At 48.8% G+C, this 17,086-nt stretch overlaps 1 protein-coding gene across 1 annotated transcript in view; it reads left to right on the top strand.

Annotated features, from left to right (window-relative positions):
• Nucleotides 1-16,838, top strand: part of MDM4 (MDM4, p53 regulator) — a 132,942-nt gene extending 116,104 nt beyond the window's left edge. The window contains exons 10-11 of the mRNA XM_018567817.1: nucleotides 12,903-12,986; nucleotides 16,233-16,838. Of these exons, the coding sequence (XP_018423319.1) occupies nucleotides 12,903-12,986; nucleotides 16,233-16,763 (615 nt within the window). The 3' untranslated portion in view covers nucleotides 16,764-16,838. The remainder of the gene's footprint in view (nucleotides 1-12,902; nucleotides 12,987-16,232) is intronic.
• The last annotated feature ends 248 nt before the right edge of the window (nucleotides 16,839-17,086 follow it).

The following is a 17,086-nucleotide window of genomic DNA, read 5'->3' as shown; positions in this document are numbered from 1 at the left end:
GGACCATGTTTCAAGTTACATTCTGGGTGTAGGATTAACCACTTAAGGTCAAAGGCCTATTTTTCATTTTTTGCACCCATGTTATAATCCACATTTTAGGCCTGAAAATTACTTAAAACCCCTAAACATTATATATTTTCTGAAAGGCTAGACCAGGGGTGATAAACTCAATTTAATCGTGGGCCGCATTAACATTATGGTTTGCCCTCAAAGGGCCTGTAAGACTATGTAAATGTATCTAATCTTTATCATAATTGCCTCTGCATTCGATTATCACTGGTTTTAGTAATAACTTAATACCTAGATCTGAAAGTAGAAGTCTAGGAAATGGCCTGGTGGGCTGGATTCGGCCCCTGGGCCTTGAGTTTGACACGCGTGGCCTAGACTCTATAGAATAAAATGGTGGCAATTGCAAATTCTTATGTTGTGTGACATTAGCGCAACTTATCACACCCAAAAAGTTAGTAAAAAATGCACTTAAGTTAAAGTTAGTGCCCCAAAACACTATATAAAACCATTTAACCTGGACCAAGTGAATACCCAACATGTCCAGGTAAAAAATTGTGTGCGACTGTGAAACTGACAGAATTCAGTACTCCAAAAAGGCCATAGACGCTTTAAAAGCCCCTACAGGTCATCAGTTTAGAGACTTTAATAGATTGTTATAAATTTTATTTTTACATTTACGTTAATATTTTCAAAACTTTTTTATTTATTTAATTGCCATCACATGGGAGGATTACATGCCCCCCATGTGATGGCATATTAGCAGTGAAGGGTACTCTTTAAGGTGATGCTGGGGGTCCAAATGACTAAACAATATTGTCGGCAACATTAGGAGTAGCCGACCAAAGAGGTTACATGAAAGACCGAGACAAGCAAATAAAAGTAGAAAAAGATTATTCAAACAATATAAATACAAAATAACATCATTATGCACCTTGCCATTGAATCATTAAAAATTTTGACAACGTTGTCCGCAAACTTCATTTACACACATACTCATCCGGATGAACCCTACACATTAATTGAAGTAGTTGTAACTGTAATTGGATAGAAAATAATATGGGTGTGTTGAAGGAATTGCCGAAGCTTGAAAGAAACATCAAGATGAAATAAGCATCAAGTTCTCTGAGATGTAATTGCTTCTATTACATGTTACCAATCGATGTTCCATATGAAGAAACTCCTCTTTAAATGAAGAATTGTTGCCATTTGGCTATACAAGCCAATTGTTGATTAGCCAGCAATGTGAGTTATTTGTGTAGTCCTCATCTTAAAGTAACTGGTTAAATCAAACGCATATGAGCCGGTGTTTGGTTACCGCTTGGGGTACATTCACACCATATGCATTCTGGCCGGAAGCACTGCATCGCATTGCGGCTGGCTCCCTATTTCGTGGGGCTGGAGGTGGCGTGGTGGGCCATTGAAGTGAATGGCACTGTAGCCACACCTTCCGGCCGCAATGTGATCGCCCGCACGGGATCGCAAGGCACATTGTGCCTGCGGTCCGGTGCAATCAAAATGTTGCAAGCACTATTTTGATTGCACCAGACCGCAGGCACAATGTGCTTTGCGATCCCGTGCGGGCGACCGCATTGCGGCCGGAGGGCGTGGCTATGGTGCCATTCACTTCAATGGCCTGCCACGCCCCACAAAATAGTGAGCCGGCTGCAATGTGATGCAATGCGTTCCGGCCGGAATCGGGCCGGAACGCCCTGCATATGGTGTGAACATACCCTAAGTGTGTATCGATCAGTGTCAGATAACTATCAATGTACAATGTATCAACATTAGTGAGTGCAAGTAAAATGACATCTCATGGGGAAGGAACACGGAGCACATCTCCATCAAATTTGGGTTAGTGTCTGCATTTGACATTTAACAGTCTTACTCGCACTTGTATTTCGTTTCCCATTTGTTCTGCCAGTTTAACCACTTGAAGACCAGGTGTTTACACCCCCTTCCAGGCCAGGCCATTTTTCAGTATTCAGCACTGCGGTACTTTGACTGACCTTTATTCCGTCATGCAACGCGGTACTGAAATTAATTTTATACCATTTTTTTGGGGACAGATAGAGCTTTCTTTTAGTGGTACTTAATCACCACTGGGGTTTTTATTTTTTATTATACAGGTGAAACTCGAATAATTAGAATATCGTGCAAAAGTTCCTTTATTTCACTAATGCAACTTAAAAGGTGAAACTAATATATGAGATAGACTCATTACATGCAAAGCAAGATAGTTCAAGCCATGATTTGTCATAATTGTGATGATTAAGGCTTACAGCTCATGAAAACCCCAAGTCCACAATCTCAGAAAATTAGAATATGACATGCAATCAATAGAACAAGGATTGTACATAGAACAATATCGGACCTCTGAAAAGTATAAGCATGCATATGTACTCAGTACTTGGTTTGGGCCCCTTTTGCAGCAATTACTGCCTCAATGCGGCGTGGCATGGAAGCTATCAGCCTGTGGCACTGCTGAGGTGTTATGGAAGACCAGGATGCTTCAATAGCGGCCTTCAGCTCTTCTGCATTGTTCGGTCTCATGTCTCTCATCTTTCTCTTGGCAATGCCCCATAGATTCTCTATGGGGTTCAGGTCAGGCGAGTTTGCTGGCCAATCAAGCACAGTAATCCCACGGTCATTGAACCAGGTTTTGGTGCTTTTGGCAGTGTGGGCAGGTGCCAAGTCCTGCTGGAAAATGAAGTCAGCATCCCCATAGAGCTCGTATGCGGAAGGAAGCATGAAGTGCTCCAAAATCTCCTGGTAGACAGCTGCGTTGACCCTGGACTTAATGAAGCACAGTTTACCAACACCAGCAGATGACATGGCTCCGAAATCAACACAGACTGTGAACTTCAAGCATCTTGCAGTGTGTGCCTCTCCATTCTTCCTCCATACTCTGGGTCCTTGGTTTCCAAATGAGATGCAAAATTTGCTCTCATCAGAAAAGAGGACTTTGGACCACTGAGCAACAGACCAGGTCTGTTTTTCTTTAGCCCAGGTAAGACGCTTCTGACGTTGTTTGTTGTTCAGGAGTGGCTTGACAAGAGGAATACGACATTTGAAGCCCATGTCCAGGATCCGTCTGTGTGTGGTGGCTCTTGATGCACTGACTCCAGCCTCAGTCCACTCCTTGTGAAAGTCCCCAACACTTTTGAATACCCTTTTCCTGACAATCCTCTCCAGGCTGCGGTCATCCCTGCTGCTTGTGCACCTTTTTCTTCCACACTTTTCCCTTCCACATAACTTTCTATTAATGTGCTTTGATACAGCACTTTGGGAACATCCAACTTCTTTTGCAATTACCTTTTGAGGCTTTCCCTCCTTATGGAGGGTGTCAATGATGGTTTTCTGCACAACTGTCAGGGCAGCAGTCTTTCCCATGATTGTGATTCCTACTGAACCAGACTGAGAGACCATTTAAAGGCTCAGGAACCCTTTGCAGGTGTTATGGCTTAATTAGCTGATTAGAGTGGGACACTTTGAGCCTAGAATATTGCACCTTTTCACAATATTCTAATCTTCTGAGATTGTGGATTTGGGGTTTTCATGAGCTGTAAGCCATAATCATCACAATTATGACAAATCACAGCCTGAACTAACTTGCTTTGCATGTAATGAGTCTGTATAACAAAAAAAGAACCCTAAATTTTTTGGGGAAAAAACCTGTTTCTCTCCTGTTCATTGAAGGACACAGGGCAACAGATCGTAGATCATGAATGGTAGGGTATATCGCCAACTGCAGGAGAAGGACGCTAGGCACATAAAAGACAAAGACAGCCTAGGGGCGGCCCCTGCTGGTGGCCAAACCCCCCACTTGCTGACAAGTCTCCAGTTTTTTGCCTAGCGTCAGGAGTAAGGAGCTAAAACTTTTTCTCGTTTTCTTCCTTTTGTTTGCTGTTTTCTTCAAGCAAGTGTCGCCAGGGCGACATGCTGGATGAATGTAGATCCTTGGAGTCTCCCCTGTGCGACCGACTAGCGCATGCAGTCCCGCCACGGTGGGTCGGCTGCGACGATGGTTCTTTTCAACACCTGTGGGTCTCTTGGCCCGGTGGGGTGCACATGACTGGGGATCTCGACCTGCCAGTCACAGTACCCCACGCAGGCTGGCGACGCCGTGACTACGGTCAGGGGCGTTTTTCCGCCATCCCCGCACGCCTGGCTGCCATGTGTGTTCCCAGGAGTCGTCGCCCCTCTGGATGGCGGTGGTCCGGCGGTTTCCCCCCTGGATGCGGTATGTATGTGGGGGGTCTGTCTGCGGCTGTGCGGAGGGTCTCCTGGAAGCTACCTATCTGGAGGTCGTAAGTACGCTCTGTCGGGCTGCCTGGATGTAGGTAGCTGTGGGCTCTGGCGAGGTGTTCTGCTGGGGACCAAGGTTCCCTCGCGTGCCTCGGCCCCCCTCCCTTTTTCCTCTATGCTGAGCAGCCTGTCAAGGCTGGTGTACCTGGTCTTGCAGTATTGGCAGACCTGGCCTGGGGACACGGATGGTCCTGGAGGTGTGCCTGGGAGTAGCTGCTGCTGGGGTTGCTGTCGCCCGTTCAGGGCGGTTGAAAATCGAGGCCCCGGTTTCTATTGCGGCCTAGCTGGCTGCCGCGGACGCATGTACGTTCCGTTTTTCGGGATGGGGGGCAAAAAATCGAGGCCTCGGCTTCTATTATTGCGGCCTAGCTGGCTGCTGAGGCCGCATGTCGTTCCGTTTTCGGTGCCCGTTCGGGGCGGCCGCAAAAATCGAGGCCCCGGCTTTTACTCCGGCCTAGTCCGGATGCCGCGGCCGCCATCTTGGTTGAGGGCGGTTTGCCCTTCCCGCGTGACGTCACTTCCGGTCCACGGGTGGATGAGCTGGATGCAGATCTGACTGCTGCAGAGCTCATGCTGGGGGACAATACATCTCCCTTTGTTGGGACAGTGAGCCACCGGGGCCGGGGATCGTAAGTACTGGGGTCCCTTCCTCCCTACTGTGCTGTCAGTGTGTTGGGGCATTAATTGTCTGTGGGCGGTGTCCATGGACGCGGGGACAATCCCTCTGCGGTCCCTTACTCGGTTCCGCTGGTGGCGCGACACGTCCGGTGTCTTGGCTGCACCACGACCTTCCGTGGTTTTTCCGGGGTGTAAGTTCGGTTCCTGGTGCCAGCCGACTGCGGGCTGGCTATTTTTGGGGCTACGGGCTTCCGCCAGTGGATACTTCCTGTTCCCTCGGTGCTGCCTGTGCGTGCACCACTTACTGGTCGCCTTTGCTCCCTTCGGGATCTTGGGTGGCTGGTCTGCCCTGTGGGTGCTGCGGTACCCTTGCAGGGTCCTTTATCATCTGCTGGGGCTGAATTTTTTGTTTCGCCTTTGGGCGCTTGTTGACGTAGGGCTCCCAGCTGCGCACGCTCTGCTGTCTCCTTCCCGTTCCTTCCATGGAGTCGGGGGTGGAGGGTTCCATCCCTGCGACTTCAGCCCATCCTGCCCAGGGGGTTGCTTCCCCTCTAGATCCTGGTGGTGAGGGTGGGTCGGGCGCCTCCCTTTTCATCGGGAGCGTGCCTCGGTCTCTGCTCTGATTCGTTCCGTCAGGGTGATGCCTACCACTGTGGAGGCCCAGAGTCTTCTGTGCTTCCTCCGGTTCAGTTTGGGGCGTATGCTGAGGGATGTCAGGTCTTCCCGTACACTCCCTGCTTGACCCGTTGTCCTTTGGTCTCCGTGGCTTCCGTTCTACCAGGGCGGTCTTCCCTTCCCCTTAGGACCCCGCCGATCGGAGGCGGTTTTGCGGACCATGTACTCCGTTTCGGGTGCCTCTATGCATCCGGGCCTGGCTTCTGCCTTGGCCTCTTGGACTTGACGGGGCAGGCGCAGGTGTTGCATCAGGGATTAGCGGTGACAGATGTTTTCCCGCTTATGTAGGGTTGTAGGAACAGTGGGTGCAGGACCCTTGGTGTGTCTGCACCTCTGCCCTAGTCGCGGTGGGGTCGACACTGTCGGCGGTTCCGCTTCACTGGTTACTTGGTTGGCGTGCTCTGTCGGGGATTTCCCTTCCCGGGGATCGTTTGGCACCATCTTAGAGCTCATTTACGAATTTGGCTGGGGGTATGTGTACCCTCTTTTACCTCGGCCGCAGAAGGAGGAACTTCGTCGGCAGCCTGGTCCCACCTTCTCCGCTCACTAATGGCTTGTCAGCCCCCCTGCCCTCAGAAGGGCGGTAGGCTCTCCAACCCTCCTCCTTCCCGGACTGCCGAATGTTCCTGGCAGCTTAGGCCTGCCAAGCCACCATGTGCATGTGGGCCTGGCCCCACCACTGGACTCCAGGGTGGGGGGGTGTCTTCGTCTCTTTGTGGATTTTTGGTTGGCTCGTGTCTCCGACACTTGGGTCCGGGAGCTGGGTTCTTTGGGCTCGAGGATCGGATTTCTGTCCCGTCCAGGGAACAGGTTTTTCCCGTCCAACACACGACTTCCTCTCCACGCTTTGCGGATCTCCACCACACTGTGGCGGACCTCTTGTCCCAGGGGGTGCTCGTTCCCGGTTCCGGCCTTGGTAAGGTTCAAGGGGTGTTAATCCGAACCTGTTTACCGTGCCCAAGAAAGAGGGGGTTCGGTCCATCCTGGACCTCAAACGTTTGAACACTTTTGTGCGGGTCCGTCTGTTTCGGATGGAGTCGATCAGGTCCGTAGGGTCGTGCCCCCGTCAAGGGGATCTGCTGGCCTCCATTGTCGTCAAAGATGCCTACCTTCAGGTGTCCATTTGTGTCTCTCACCAGCGATATCTTCGTCTCGAGGTGAGGGAAGGGCACTTCTAGTGTGTGGCGCTGCCTTTTCGGCCTGGCGTCGGCCCCGCGGGTGTTCTACAAGGCGTTAGCCCTGATTCTGGCGCTGTTGCGTTACCGGGGCATCTCGATCGTGGGGTATCTGGACGATCTTCTGCGGGCAGTGTCACACTCTTCTCTGGGGGTCACTGTGCGGTCCTTGGAGTCCGGATGGATCCTGAACTTCCAGCAGTCTTGTCTGGTGCCTTCCCCTGCGACGAGTACCTGGGCCTGGTTCTGGACTCCATTGTGGCCCGAGTTTTTCTTCCCCAGGACTAGCTCCTGAAACTCCGTTCCAGCGTGCGTCTGTTGCAGACTCGCTTGTGGTCGTCCTTTCGCTTTTGCATGCAGGTCCTGGGCCTCCTAGTGGCCTCCTTCGAGGCGGGGCCCCTTGCACCGCACCATGCCAGGACTCTTCGGAGGGATGTGCTGTTGCAGTGGGACGTGTCCCCCTTGTCCCTGAACACGGAAATCAATGAAGGTATTGGACTTTCGGGCGATCGCCTATCTCTCCTTCATTGGGCGAACCCGCCTTCGGGGTCTGTCGGTTCGGGTCCAGTCGGACTACGCCACCGCAGTGGCATACATCAACTGGCAGGGCGGCTCCAAAAGCGTAGCCGCAGGTCGAGGGGTGTCCAGGATCCTCTCCTGGGCAGAGAGTCAGGTTCTGGCCCTCTCGGCGGTTTACATTCCGGGGGTGGACAATTGGCAGGTCGGCTGCCTCAGTCGCCTGTCGGTGGACCCGGGAGTATGGTCCCTACACCCAGACATTTTTCATCAGCTTTGTCTTCACTGGGGGGTCGCCGGATGTGGACCTTCTGACGCCTCGACGCAACTGGAAGGTAGATCATAGCCCGGGCTCTGGATGCCCTAGTGGCTCCCTGGAAGCCTTACGGTCTGATTTATGCCTTTCCTCCACTGTACCTGTTGACTCGGCTTCTGCGACGGATCGCGGCTGAACACGTCACCGTCATCCTCGTGGCCCTGGTTTGGCCTCGGAGAGCGTGGTGCGCGGACGTGGTTCAGCTGGTGGTGGACGCCCCGTGGCGGCTGCCTCTGCGTCCGGATCTTCTGTCCCAGGGATCTGTGTGCCATCCTTCTTTTCAGTCGCTGGCTTTGACGGCGTGGCTGTTGAGAGCCAGGTCCTGAAGGACTGGGGGTTGCCCGATGCGGTATTTTCCACGATGCTCAGGGCACGCAATGCGGTTCTAGGAAGATTTACCGTCGCACGTGGAGGGCCTATTTTGCCTGGTGTGAGGCTGGGGGCTCTGTCTCTGCATTTGTTCTCGATCAGCATAGTTCTTGCTTTTTTGCAGCGTGGCTCAAGGGTTGGCCTTGAGCACGGTGCAGGGCCAAATTTCTGCATTAACTGTGCTTTTCCAACGGCCCTTGGCGTCTACTGCCTTAGTTTGCGCTTTTGTTCAGGGGGTTACGCGTATTGTTCCCCCTGTCCGCTCGCCTTTGGCGCCGTGGGATCTGAAGCTGGTGCTTTCGGTGTTGCAGGAATCTCCTATTGAGCCTATTGGTTGCCATCACTTCCGTTCGCCAGGTGTCTGAGTTGGCTGCCTTGTCCTGCAAGTCGCCGTTGCTGGTTCTTCATAGGGACAAGGCGGTTCTCTGTCCTAAGCCGGGTTCCTGCCTTAGGTTGTGTCGGCGTTCCATCTGAATGAGGGCATTGTCTTGCCTTCTCCGTGCCAGAAACCGGTTCATGGGAAGGAAAAAGCACTGCACTGTTTGGATGTGGTTCGCGCTCTTCGGTTTTCTTTGGAAGCTACGGCTTCTTTCCGTGAGTCAGATTCCTTGTTCGTGCTCACGGAGGGCCCTCGTAAGGGCCGCGTCGGTGGCTACCGTTTCTCGGTGGATTCGTATTGTTATTCAGGCGTACGCCGTTAAGGGGTGTGAGCCTCCTTTCCCTGTCAGTGCCCATTCTATTGGGGCTTCCTGGGCCTTCCGTCATGGGGCCTCTGTTTCTCAGGTTTGTGGGACCGCTTTGTGGTCTTCTGTTCACACCTTTTGTTAAGTTTCACAAGGTGAATAAATTGGCATTGGCGGATGCTGGTTTGGGGCAAAAAGTGTTGCAGGCGGCTCTTTGAGGGGTCCTTTGGGTGTTTGGTTGTTGTTGCCCATCCCTCAGTGTGTACTGCTTGGTGACGTCCCTACCATTCAGGATCTACGATCTGTTGCCCTGTGTCCTTCAATGAACGGGCGAGAAAATAGGATTTTTGTACTCACCGTAAAATCCTTTTCTCTCCGTTCATTGAAGGACACAGGTCCCGCCCTCTATATTGGGTGTGTACTCCTAACTGCTTGTTACTTACTGGAGACTTGTCAGCAAGTGAGGGGTTGGGCCACCAGCAGGGGCCGCCCCTAGGCTGTCTTTTCTTTTTGTTATGTGCCTAGCGTCCTACTGCTGCAGGTGGCGATATACCCTACCATTCAGGATCTACGATCTGTTGCCCTGTGTCCTTCAATGAACGGAGAGAAAAGGATTTTACGTTGTGTACAAAAATCCTATTTTCCCTATGAAATGTTATGAAACATTTATTACCTCATTTTTTTGATAAAACATAAAAGACGGGGTCACATCAGGTAAATAGACACCAAACATGTCAAGCTTTAAAATTGCGCGTGTCCGCAAAATCACAAAACGACCACACCCAGAATTGGCCATAGGCGACGCTTTAAAAGCTTTTACCGCTCATCAGTTAATCAGTTAACATAGTGTTATCAGTAATTAATGGCCCTAAAATTATTGCTCATATTTCCGACATTCGCGGCGATATGTAACGTGCGGCACAATGGATCATAATCGTCTTTTGCGTGTGTATGTGGGGGAGGGGGGACGGGGGACTTTTTGGAAAAAATAAAATTTATGCTTTAATTTTTTTTTTTTGACACTTCGCTTTATTGCTGTCACATAGGGGACTAAGCAATCCCCTATGTGAAAGTAGCCAATTCTCATAACAGGTCCTCCTTTATGGAGACATGAGCGGTCTCCAAGACCCCTAATGTTATCCTAAGGACCCCCAACGCTGGCTGTTTACATGGCTGACAGCGGGGGGGAGGGGCAGGACATCTTAAGACACTCTCCCGCTCCTGTAAGGCTCCCGTCCGGCCGTTCCCGAACGGCCATGGTTGGGAGGTGGTTAAGGTAGTCCTATCTCAAAATAAAATCACTGGAACTGTCGCAAGCACTCCACATGTGCCACACCTGAATTGCTTTAGCTCTCATTCCCATACATAGACCTTTAGTCATTCCACTATCATATTAGGTATATCAAAGCAACCATTCTTTTTTTTTTTTTTAAAGAGGAAAAGAAGAACATACAAGTCAGGGGAAGAGAGAGAGATAAAGGAAAAAAAGGCATTCATATATGTCATATTTCGTAATTCTAAACATTAAAGGGTTATTAAACCCTCATTTGTTTTTGCATATATCTACTGCTAGAGAGCAGATATATGCAAAACTATTTTTTAAAACAACTTTTTGAAAGGGTTAATTCTTACCTGTGTCTCTGCCGCGTGCTCCCGTCCGAACGATCTGAAAATTTCTTGGGCAGCCGCAAAGGATCTTGGGAAGGGCGCATGCGCACTTCAGATGTTTGGCCGGGAGACGAGGAGAGACACAAGGTAAGTACAGTAATACCTTGGTTTACGAGCATAATTCGTTCCGGAAGCATGCTTGTAGTCCAAAGCGCTTGTATATCAAAGCGAGTTTCCCCATAGGAAATAATGGAAATTCAGATGATTCGTTCCACATCCCATGTTCAGCATTCCCCTCCCTAGCTACCCGGCAAGCCAGTCCTCGGCCGGTAGGAGGGGCAGCAAAGCCAAGGAAACAAGGTGGTGGTCGGGGTGGCGGCCCGTTTACCGGATTGTAGAAGTGATCCGGCGGCAGCTGAGCCACCAGAATCGCTTCTACTGTAAAGCCGGTCGTCGGCTCTACAAAACTGAACAGACTCCCGGGATTATCCTGTCATGAGTCATGAAGGGGTTAAACCAGGGGTCAGCAACCCGCGGCTCTGGAGCCGCATGTGGTTCTTTCCTCCCTCTGCTGCGGCTCCCCGTGCAGGGGGCAAAACTACCGCCAGAGCCTCGGGGCCTGAGGCCGTGGGGGGTTCAGTGAGGTCCGGTCCTGAAATGTCACTTCTATCCGACTTTGTGAGTGGGGTGGACTGTGAGATCGCACTCAGAGTCGGATAGAAGTGACATTTCAGGACCGACCAGCTGTTCCAGGGCAGATCAGTTATCCTGCACATACGGTTTGCGAAGCCGATCTGCCCTGGAACAGCTGGGAAAGCGTTCACGTATTGCTTCACCTATTAGCGGTCACACATTCCACCACCAAAAAACTGGGCGGGATTACATTGAAATGTGTGACCACGTCACCGGTCACACATTGTAACGAAGTCACAAACTTTGATAGAACACCGCCATCAGGGGGATACGGCCGGTACCCATGTGAGGAATTGGGTGGCATGGCAGAGGTGACAGGAGGGGGTGGAGGAGGCCAGGCCCCTGCAGCAGCACCAGGTAAGAGGAGTTTGGAGGAGGTGCAGGGAAAGGGACACCGGCGACCAGCCCACCTAAGACCCTGCAGAGCCCACCATATAGAGTCTCAGATGGGCTGTGCAGGATCTATGGTATGCTCTGCAGGGTCACTCTCAGGTGGGCTCTACTGGGTCTCAGGTAAGTCCAGAGTCCAGTGCGTTACTTAGCCCTAAATCCATTCCGTTACTGAATCCCAGGTCCAGTGCGTTACTAAGCCCACATATACCTATATACATAGCATAAAGGTCAAAAACGATCTATGCCGTGTTATCTTCATTTTAGATGTCAAAAAGATTTTTCGGCTGTTTTCTTTTCTGTGGGAAACGTGTCCAAATGGCTCTTGTTTAAGGTTGCTGACCCCTGGGTTAAACAGTCTAAAAGGTAAACTTAGCATAAGAAACATGCTGCCTGACTGGCTATTTTAAATTTTAATAGCCAATAGCAGGCTGGCTATTGCACCAGTCCACTGCCTGCTGTAAATCAGCAGAGGAGGACCTGAAGGAGATCATTCCCATAATGGGACTATAATCTCAATACAAATTAGTAAACTTAACGTGAGACTATAGTTCATCACGGGAGTGCGCTTATAGTGGTGGCTACTTTACAACACATACTGTGACCATGGGGAACAAAAGTAGACACCCTCCAGAAGGAAGGATAGTGTCTGGGTGAATTCAGACGGCATTTTTTTTTCTGTGGGCGCGCACGGGCAGAGTAGACCCGTGCAATGCAAACACCCATTACCGGGTGTTTCACATATAGACGATCGGCGGCTCTTTAGCCTGCCGATCGTCTATGTGCTCGTTTTTTCGGTCCCCGTCTGCTGCCGCCGCTTTTTCGCTTGCTTTCGCTTTGTCGCCCTCCCCTGACCTTTCTGTAATTTTTCCTTATTATAGTAAAAAATAAAAACCCCAGTGGTGAATAAATACCACCAAAAGAAAGCTCTATCTGCCCCCAAAAAATGGTATAAAATTAATTTCAGTACAGCGCTGCATGACGGAATAAATGTCAGTAAGTACTGCAGCGCTGAATACTGAAAAATGGCCTGGATGGGAAGGGGGTTTAACACCGCAGATGTCAAATAGTTAAAAAAAAGTATATGTAAACCCCAACAATGAGCTTCTCTTATTTTCTGCCTTTTGGACTACTAAATATACCATTGAAAATGTTTTCATATCTATTAAGTACAAAATAATACCTGCTGATGCCAGAAATCTTGTGAGCTGATGATTCCGTGTGCTGTACACTTATTGGTTACCATTGTTCCCAGCTTCCTCTATGACCTACAGAACACAGGTCAAGAGAGGTAGGGGTTTTCAGTTGTCAAACACTTCCTGTTCAGGCGCCACAATGCTGCTTATTCATAGATACAATATGGTGAATGAGCATTGTCTCTCGGGCAGGAAGGTTTATTGCTAGGTGAAAATAAAGGAACAAAAAGCCCAAAATCAGAAAACAAATTTATGCACTGCATCTATGTACTGGTAAACTGCAGTATATGAAATTTCTTGTTTTGGGGTTTAGATACTGGTTAAAATTGTTGTCTTTCTGGTTATTTAGGTATTTGAGCTTACAATTTACGAAGACGATTTAGAGGACACACAGAGCCTGAGTGATGACACAGATACAGATATTGGATCTGAGGTATGTTGTAGTCCTGTTATTACATTTTGTTTCTAACATAAAGTAAGAACTGCTTCGTCCTTTTTTTTTTTTTAAGAAAACTCAAGTTTCTACTGTGGAAGGCTAATTATCATGGGTGGTTAATTTTGTTCTGAAGTCATGAACCTGAGAGAAAAGCCAAGTTGGCCATGACTAATTTAGTTTCCACTTTCTTTGCCTCATTGCTTTTTTCCTGAAGTGCATGCTACTTTAAATTATACAACTTCATGTGTTTTACTTCTTTGTAAGATGAACAGTGGTACTAAATATGAGTGAAGTGGAGAAATTACCTCACTGTGTGAAAATGTGATACAAGCCTCCCATTTAAGTAGCCGATGCCAGTGTTTGCTTTGCTTTTTACTAGGGATGCACCGATACCACTTTTTTAAGGGCGAGTACCGATACTTTTTTTCCAAGTACTCGCCGATACCAATTACCGATACTTTTTCTTAAAGGGACATGTCAAATTTTTTCTAAAGCAATACAAAATCATAATTTTAGGTCCGATTCTTAATATTATGAAGGGGAAAAGGGGAAAATAGATGAGCACATGTCCAGACCAGAACATTGTATAGTGTGGCACAGCTATATCCAATTCTGCATACCTGGCTTTATATTATAAGAACTTTATAATATAAAGCCAGGTATGCAGAATTGTATATAGCTGTGCCACACTATACAATAATCTGTCACTGTCACTGACGCACACCCCTTTGTGATGTGTAGCTGCCGGACGTGGAATGCCCCTACTGCATTTGATTGTCCAGGTGTAGTAGATGTCACTGACAGCTTTGCAACTGGGGTGAACTTGGTTCACACCAAGCCCTCACAGGTGCCAAGTTTTGAGCAGTTGATCATACCAGTTCTGACTCTACACCAGTATATTGTGCATTTCAAATGGGAATACTGTTACTTTAAACCTTATTCCAACATAATGGATACCACTGATACTGCTGAACAGTTAAACTGCCTATATTGTCTGCCACTGGTCAGAGCCTGTCACAGAATGTCAGCAGAGCTCTGGTGCATAACGCTAAGAAGGTCAGTACTGGAATACCAATTACAATACCCTCCAAGCACTCCTTGTAGCAAATACAATTAGGTGTAATGTCCCCTTTTCTGCAGACTGTGGCCTCGGTCAGCCCACAGGAATAGTTCTAGCGATAGCCAGACTCCAGAGCGTGGTTATTTTGTACATCTATACTAGTGGTTGATGAGTTATTATCTTTAAATGACAGAATCTTGTTAACATTTTTATTAATTTTGTCAGGTTACTGCACTACCTGCTGCTGAGCCTGTTGCCTCATTATACACATTCCTGCTCAGTCTGTGCAAGCACCAAATTAGAGGAGTGCAAGGCTGATTGATCGAATTAGTTATACCACAGGCTGTACCTGCCAGGTTCCTGTTCAGACAGTTTACCTCCACCTTCACCCTCATCCAGGGGCGTAACTAGAACTCACAGAGCCCCATAGCCAAATTTTATATGGGGCCCCCCAAACCGCCCCAACACCCTCCTCCGCAACCTACCCCCAGATCATGTTCCCGTGCCTGCGCCGTCTTTGTACTTACGCCACTGGTCAGAGGGCACAGTGCTGGGTATAGTCGGAGGGTAGAGTGCTGGGTATAGTCGGAGGGTAGAGTGCTGGGTATAGTCGGAGGGTAGAGTGCTGGGTATAGTCGGAGGGTAGAGTGAGGGGTGTAATAGAATTGGGTACAGGTAGAGTACGGGAATTAATCTTTTACAGTCAATAGAGGGTGTGATGAGAGTAGATGGCAAAAAGGCAGTGAAGATGTGACTGTCACAAGCAGATGGGATCGCTGTGCGCACACACAGCCGTCTCTCCTACACACAGACACACACTGTCACTCACCGATCTTGCCAGGATGCCACCAGAATCCACACTGCCACAAGGTACGGGGTCTCCACCATGTGCCATTCGCAGCGCACCAACTGCAAGACATCCCCCGCCCCCCTTCCCCCCCATCCTCATGATAAACGGCAGTGCCTGTGTCCCCGGTCTCTCCTCCGACTCCCGGCCGAGCCTATCTGCAGGGGCAGACCCGGAGCAGAACTCCACGCGACCCTGTTAATCTGGCCCTGGACCGGGCCCACCTCTGATCCGGGCCCCATAGCGACCGCGTGGGTTGCTATGGCGGTAGTTACGCCACTGCCCTCATCCCTCCAATAGCTCAGAGACTCCGACGCCCTTTCTCCAAACCGAAAAGACTCCCGGCTGTCATAGCGCTGCTGTGATGGGGGCGCCCATGACTGGCTTGCAGGGGGGGTCCATTATCTTCCTCCTCCCAGTCAGACATAACTCACACGCCAGCCATCTGCTCCATTCTGACCTCTTCTCCCGCTGATTGGCCGATTGGATGATGACAGGCTTCCTCACCAGTCACTCCTGACTGGTAAAAAAAAAAATTAAATTTTTTTTCTTGTCAGTTTATATCAAGCAGTCACTATGACTGCTTGATAAATTAACTTTTTTTAAATGTTTTGGCTATTAGGCTGTTCCAAACTTAGGAACGGCTAATAATAACCTTAGAGACTGATCCTGACTTTAGTCAGATTCAGATCTCACTAAAAGCTCTTTGATCGAGACGATCAGAACTGATACATTTCACTCAAAAGATATACATTGTATCTTTTGAGTGAAATGTATCTAAACATCGGGCTTTCGAGCTGTCAAAACAAATAGCAGAGAGATGAGTCACTGCTACCTCTCTGCTATTTTCAGCTGTCAAATACAGGATCGCAAATTGCGGTCCTGTATTTGCATGTAACAGCTTCATTCTTTCATTAATGAAAGGAAGAAGCTTTTACAATAAGCTTAATTCATTAATGAATGCCTCAATACTGAGGCATTCATTAATGACTGGTAACTGCTGAGAATCAGCTGTTACCAGCATTACAAAGCCTGATATAACTCGTCACGTACAGTGTTCGTGGCTAGTCGTAGGCACTTCGTGACGGGACGTACACTGTAGGGACCCTGCATGGCCCCGAAACGATGGCTATATGTGACGCTGTTTCATAGTGCTGGAGATCATCCTCCTACATAAATTTATGTGCACACGCCATCGGTGATCATCACTGCGAGCACCACCTGTTAATATGAGGTTGTGAATGCTGTAAGGATTGCAGGGGACATATCTGTACATTTGCATTTCACAACACATTTTAATGGTTTAAATGGTTTTATTTTGTCTGACTCTTTTCAGGACTGCTGGCAGTGCACAAACTGCCATAAATGTAACTCTCCGGGAAAACGCTACTGCTTCCGCTGCTGGGCTTTACGCAAGGACTGGTTTGCAGATTGCCCCCGTCTCGTACATGCCCTCTCGACACCGGCACTTCCAGCTAAGGCTAGTTCCCAAGAAACCAACAATGCTGTTGACATTCCTGATTGCCGTAGAACAATGTCTGCCCCAATGGTTAGAGGTAAAGGACCTGAAAGTGTGTCACAGTTTTTGGAGCCATTAGACCTGACATCTAACATTAGAAGCCTTTCGGAAAGTACTGACACACTTTTCAGCTGTCAGTCTGAGGAAACTTCACTGGAGTCTACCCAACCTCTTTTGGAGCCTTGCACGCTCTGCCAGCAACGTCCACGGAATGGAAATGTGGTACATGGTCGTACAGCTCACCTGGTGACATGCTTTCACTGTGCACGTAGTTTGCAGAAGACTCGTATGGGATGTCCGGTGTGCAAAAAACCCATACAGATGGTGGTAAAAACATATGTGGCATAGCTAGTGGAAGGACCACATTGTCCTATTTCTTTCTGAGGTGATGTCAGATGAGGCTCTTGAAGTCTCGTCTTTTGCAGTGTACATTGTTTTGTTTTTGTTTTTTTTTTGAAGAGCCTTTCTCCCTAAAGAGAAGCAGAAGATTGATGTGAAATACTGGTTTTTACCTGGTATAGTGGAATGTTACTCATCCCACAGTCTCCAGTTTTGTGACTTTTCATGCTTTATCACTGTTGTAGATTTTTTTTTTTTTTTATTGCATAGTTCTACTCAGTGATCATTACCTAGGAAACTAGGATTAAAATATTTGTATAAAAATGTATTAT

The sequence above is a fragment of the Nanorana parkeri genome, unplaced genomic scaffold (genome assembly GCF_000935625.1).
Source record: "Nanorana parkeri isolate BGI_ZX_2015 unplaced genomic scaffold, ASM93562v1 scaffold1098, whole genome shotgun sequence".
Classification (NCBI taxonomy): Eukaryota; Metazoa; Chordata; class Amphibia; order Anura; family Dicroglossidae; genus Nanorana; species Nanorana parkeri.
The sequence above is the reverse complement of the archived record's forward strand: the minus strand, read 5'-3'. Positions and strand labels throughout refer to the sequence as shown.